The sequence below is a fragment of the Chrysochloris asiatica genome, unplaced genomic scaffold (assembly GCF_000296735.1).
Source record: "Chrysochloris asiatica unplaced genomic scaffold, ChrAsi1.0 scaffold00009, whole genome shotgun sequence".
In the NCBI taxonomy this organism is placed as follows: Eukaryota; Metazoa; Chordata; class Mammalia; order Afrosoricida; family Chrysochloridae; genus Chrysochloris; species Chrysochloris asiatica.
This window is the reverse complement of record NW_006408527.1, coordinates 17,229,206-17,234,791: the sequence shown is the minus strand read 5'-3', so window position 1 is coordinate 17,234,791 and position 5,586 is coordinate 17,229,206. Positions and strand designations below refer to the sequence as shown.

The 5,586-nt window shown below is 47.9% G+C and overlaps 1 protein-coding gene across 1 annotated transcript in view; it reads left to right on the top strand.

The window, feature by feature from the left end:
• Nucleotides 1–354: 354 nt before the first annotated feature.
• TMCC2 (transmembrane and coiled-coil domain family 2) overlaps nt 355–5,586 on the top strand; it is a 47,672-nt gene continuing 42,440 nt past the window's right edge. Inside the window, exon 1 of the mRNA XM_006834085.1 lies at nt 355–687. Coding sequence (XP_006834148.1) covers nt 481–687 — 207 coding nt within the window. The 5' untranslated portion in view covers nt 355–480. The remainder of the gene's footprint in view (nt 688–5,586) is intronic.

Sequence of the window (5,586 nt, the reverse complement as noted above, 5' to 3'; positions counted from 1 at the left end):
CGCGGCAGGGCTGGGGGCTGCAGTCCGCACGGAAGGCGCCGGCGAGGCGCTGCCGAGCTGGCTGCCCCATGCCCTGCCTTGTCCAGCGGCCGAGCCAGCCAGGAGGGATGCGCTGTGCCGCCCAGCTCCCCTCCACCCTACCCATGCCCTAAAGCAGAAAGTTTGGGGATCGGGGCTTTCTTTTCCACCCCCTCCAATGACTGCCCAAGGACTTCTGCTGCCCAATCGTGACCGTGACCTGTCTTCGGCTCCCCAGGCCATAATGAACTATTTCAAGCTGTAACCAATGCTTTCCTTCCTTGCCCCTCCCTTGCCCTCCTTTATTTTTATGTTTTTAATTTAAGAAATTATGAGCTGCCTACTCACCTCATTGTTAATAATTTAGCCCCTCGACTTCATTCCGGAGGGTAAGAGGGGGTGCGGTCTCCCCCAAGGCGGTGCGCTGGAAGGACAGATTCCCCTTGCCGACCCACATACAACATGAAGAGGTGCAAATCGGACGAGCTGCAGCAACAGCCAGGCGAGGAGGATGGAGCTGGTCTGGAAGATGCCGTTTGCCACCTGCCGGGTGCGGACCTCCGCCCTGGGGAAGGCGCCGGCGCTAACTCTGCAGGCGGGCTAACTTCAGATGCAGGTGCGGCCGCGGCGCCCAACCCAGGACCCCGGAGCAAGCCTCCTGATTTAAAGGTAAGCGCAGATCCTCCCTTAGCAAGCCCTGCCAGAGACTTAAGTTTTCCCCACCTCACGCAGAAGTGCTTTAACGGAATGAAAGTGACTGGGAAACGAGGCACAGTTAGTTTAGAGATTTCGGCTGGAACCTGGAACTGGGCGTCAGGTACCATTTGTGCCGCTGTCTGTCAGATACATTTCAGGTCTGTGAGTTTGTTCCCCATTATTCAGAAGACGTGCTAGTGACTCACCCATCCGAGGAGATTGTTTGAATAATGTGTGAGAAGTGCTATTCACAGACAAAGGGATGGAGAAATCCAACATGCTAACTAAAAAGTTGACATCACCTTCCTTTTTCTCAGAAGGCAGAGGAAGAAAATTACAGTGTGGGAGGTAGTGCAGACGACCATTAGTTTCCTTTGCTGAATCAGTTTCTTCCCTTTGAGCTCTTTGAGGGTCTTCCAGGAGCTCAGTTTGTCCATCTGTGAAAGGGGTGTGTGGTTGTCTTGCCATTAGGTGGAGCCAGAGGTCCAGCTAGTGCTTGGAGATCGCTGCTTGCCTGCTTGCTAAGCAACCCCCAGGGTGGAGAACTGACAGGTGGTGCTGAGCAGAGCCTGGGGCTGCTTTAGGGCCTCAGTTCAAGTCGCACACAGGCTGAGCTAGCAGCTAGAACTAGAATCTGAGACAACATTCCCATATAGCTGGCAGTCGTTTATTTTCCCGCTTGCTGTTGCTGAGACCATTGGTGAACTGTGGATGTATACCTCCATCAATTGAAATAGCAGTCAGGATAAAGAATGCATCTTTGCTGGAGTGGCCACCACTGCTGGAGTGCAGGCTAAGGCTTCTCAAGCTGGCTCTCCACAGGGCTAAGAGAGATGTCAGTCCCAGGAAGGAACTTCCGGGCCTTGGAGATTGATACCCCAGGGAGATTTTCTCTGGAGGGGGTGCAGGGTCTGGGCTAGGAAAGCAGAAAGGATTAGGTTAAGTTAAATAAAGCCTGTATCCTATGGCAGCAGCCACTGAGGAGCTCACCCGAATAAGCCAATGACACTCCTTGTTTGCCTTGAGCGGCTCAGCGTTAGGAAACCACTGGGGCACAGGTGAGTATGTGAATGTTACCTGTCTGTGTGCTTGGGGAGGGGATGAGAGAGGAGACAGATAGCTCTTTATTTTTGCACTTAAAAAAGTGACAGTTACTTGAATCTGGTTCTGCTGCTGTCCTTTACAGAGGTTTGGGGCTTGCTATATGTCTAATAGGAAGCTTTTACTTTAGGCAGCCTTTTTGGTCAGGGAGTACAGTTCTTGTTTTAAGTGAGAGGGTGAAAGCAATGAAGTCCCCTTGACACTGCTGCGGCCAGGGGTCAAGCCTTATGCGGCAGACTTCAGCCTCATTCTGGCTAGACCAGATAACTCATTGACCATATGGGACCCTCTCTCTGAGTCCATGAAAGGCAGATTTGGAAACACTATCACCCCCACCCGCTTTCTAGCTCAGAAATGTTGGCTTCATTCATTCCCCCTCTTGGTTTGCTTGTGTGTGTGTGTGTGTGTGTGTGTGTGTGTGTGTATGTGTATGTGTATGGGGAGGGGCGCCTGCACCTTAAGTAGTAGCTTGTTCCTCTTTACTCTTCCTCTATTATTTCTGTCTTTGTTTATGGCAACGCCCTCATTCTGATGAGAGGACAGATGGAGCATCAACTGTGTACTTAATATTAGCGATTGAACTTCCCTGAACCAGAATTTATATCAGGTATGAGAAAAGGAACCCTTGCCTCTACCCCTCCCCCCACCCCACAGAAAAAAATACCATGAGGTGGATCACAGCAATTTGGACTCAAACTGATATCAAGGAGCAGAAAACATGCTACTACCCACTCTGTGGGAGCACGGAAAACAAACAGGGCCTTTTCCTGTATATCTCTATCTGCTTCATCACAACATGTTTACAGGGCAGGGACCTGAACTTGAAGTCATGGCAGTCTGTTTTCAGGCAAAGTATTCAACTTCTCTCCTGAGAAAAGGACTAGGAATATTGGAATTTGTCCCAACTTGTTTCCCAGACATAGTTTTCCAATGACGGAAAAATCCCATCATTGGCTCTGGAACTGGGCAGAAGCTGAGTGATTTTCAGTTTGATGGTGGTACCAGAAAGGGGTAGATTTGATTTTTCACCCCCACCCTCACTGCACTCCAGCCCCCATCTGTTTTTGGCTAAGACAGCAGTTCCAGCCTGCTTTTATTGTCATTTTCCACTTTGGAGATGAGAAACTTTCAGTCCCTTAGTCTCTGCTGTATTGTCTTTTGACCTCTTCAGGCATCATGATAGATTAAGTGCATTGAAGGAAACTGTCTTTAAGTAAGGGACAAATAATAATAATAAGAGGCTCTATGTGGAGTCCTGGTGTGGCGCGGGAGGATAAAGCATTGGACTACAAGGTAAGCAGTTCAAACATACCAGCTGCTCCTTGGAAACACCATACAGAATCGCTATGAGTCGCAACCAACTCAACAGCATGTAACAACAGCATTGTGAAGCACCCCCCCCCTTGAGGAGCGAATTCTGATCTTTGACAGGGAGGCCTGGACAACAGTCTCATTAGTGGCAGCCAGAGGTCCCAGGGACTTCTTTGGACTTCCTTCCTTGGCCCTTCATTTTGCTCTACACTGTACATTTCTGCCCTGCTGGTCTGGGATCTATGATTATGGGATGAGGAGGAATCATGAAGAAACATAGTTACGCAGCAATCTGAAAGGAGCAATGCTAAAGCCATCATGAAAAAATAACCTCAAAATAGAACCTGTTGCCTAGGAGGTTCATGCAGATACTTTGGGGGCCATCTCAGTTCCTCTAACATCTGGTGTGACTTTTCAGTGGCCATCTCAGTGGACACTCTTGTAATAGGACCCAGCAGTTCAGAGTCACGTCCCCAGGCACTGTGGCTTGGATTCCTGTTTGACCATGTGTGTTCATTTAATGATTCATTGTGGTCATTATCCAGCCCTTAAGGAGCTCTGCTAGTACAACAGTTAAGTGCTCAGCTATTAACCAAAAGGTTGCAAGGTCAAACCCACCCAGTGACTCCTTCGAAGAACGTCCTGGTAGTCTGCTCCCATAAAGATTGTTGGTGTTGTTTACTGTCGAGTCGGTTTTGACTCACCATGGCTCTGTATAGGGTTTCTGAGTATGACTGTTGGATTTGAACTGCGGACTTTGTGGTTACTAACCTGCCTTGAAAATTCTATGGGACAGTTCCACTCTGTCTCATGGAGTTGCTATGAGAAGCAATTGACTGGAAAACACCTACCTACTACCACAACAAGTCCTTTGATGCTCCTAGTTTTCATGCTAGTGTGGAGGAGATGCTACAGAATTTTGATTGGCCAAGGAACACCAGAAATCTCCAGCTAGCAAACTCAGCGTCAGTGAGCAGGGAGGAGCTGTTAAAACTCTATCATGTGGTCAACATTCTGAGTATGGGATGAATATCTGAACTTAGGTGTGAGCTGCTTTTGTCCTGAAGTGTGTTTGAAGCCAGAAGTCAGGGGAAGACATTGCCAACCTTGCCACTTCTCCCATCCCACATGCAGCCTGAGAAATTTGGCCTTTTCTGAAAGGCAGTGTCTGGGTGCAGACCAGAGGTCTTCCCCCTGGCCTTTCCCTGAGGTGATCTTTTCCCCTCACAAAAACACCTGTGAATCATTTCCCCAGGGATTTCTTAATATTTTGTTCTTCCTCAATAAAGATGGGGAGCTCCGAATTCCATTATTCCATTCTTGGTTGGAAATACTTTAGACTCAAGGCTCATTGGGTTCCAGTTTATGTACTCCTATTACGAATTGGGAGTCCTGGTGTGGTTCTGTGGGCTAATGCGTCAGACTGCAAAGTCGTTTGAATTGAAGGTCGGTGGTTCAAGCTCACCAGCTACTCCTTGGAAACCCTATACAGGGTCACTATGGGCCAGAATTAACTCGACGGCACTTAACAGCAACAACAACATTACGAGTTGGGCTGCTAACCTCAAGGCCAGAAGTTCGAAACTACCATCTGTTCCACGGGAGAAAGATGAGGTTTTCTGCTCCCATCAACATTTACAACCTTGGAAACCCTGTATAGGGTCACTATGAGTCAGAACCGACTCCATATCACATAACCACTGCCACCATTCATGCCATACACTTGTCTTCTTGCCTACTCAGAGTGAAGAACAGGAAAAGCAATTAGAAGCCAAACAGCTGAGAGAAACTAACAAACTGAATACTCTGTGATTCTCTGTGCTGGCTCACAACTTTTTCTGACACTTCAGCTCCCAAGAATGGCCTGAGTTCTGTCAACACACCTATGGAAAGCCCTCAGCAGAAGGGATCACCAGCTATTGGAAGCCTTCAATGGGAAGGCACTTTTGTAAATGAGGTACTATGACATAGAAAAGCGTCTGAAAATATATGTGCACAGTTTAAATAACAGTAGCAAAACAAACACCGTCTACGCACTGCCCAAGTTAAGAAATAGAACATTGACATTTCTGAGAGGCCCTTGTTTTTTTTTTTTCCTTTTTGTTTGTGTGTTCTACTTTTGTTCCTCAAGACACAGGATTTTGATCTGATTTCTGGATCTCTGTTTCTCCGTTTTCTAAATGGGGTAGAAGACTGCTGCATAGGCATGTGGGTGGAGTGAAGGGAGTGTGTATGCTCTGGCACTTGAGGGGAGAGCTGTATTGGAAAGGTCTGGTTACCTGTGGCCTTGCCCCATTGTGAGGCTCCAATTCTGCTTGAGAAGGGATAGATTCAGGATGGAATATGCCTGTGGTGTCAGGTGAGAACTCTACCTCTGGAATATCATTACCACATCCCAAACCAAACCCATTGCCATTGAGTTGATTCTGATTTATAGCAACCCTAAGGAGCTCTGGTAGC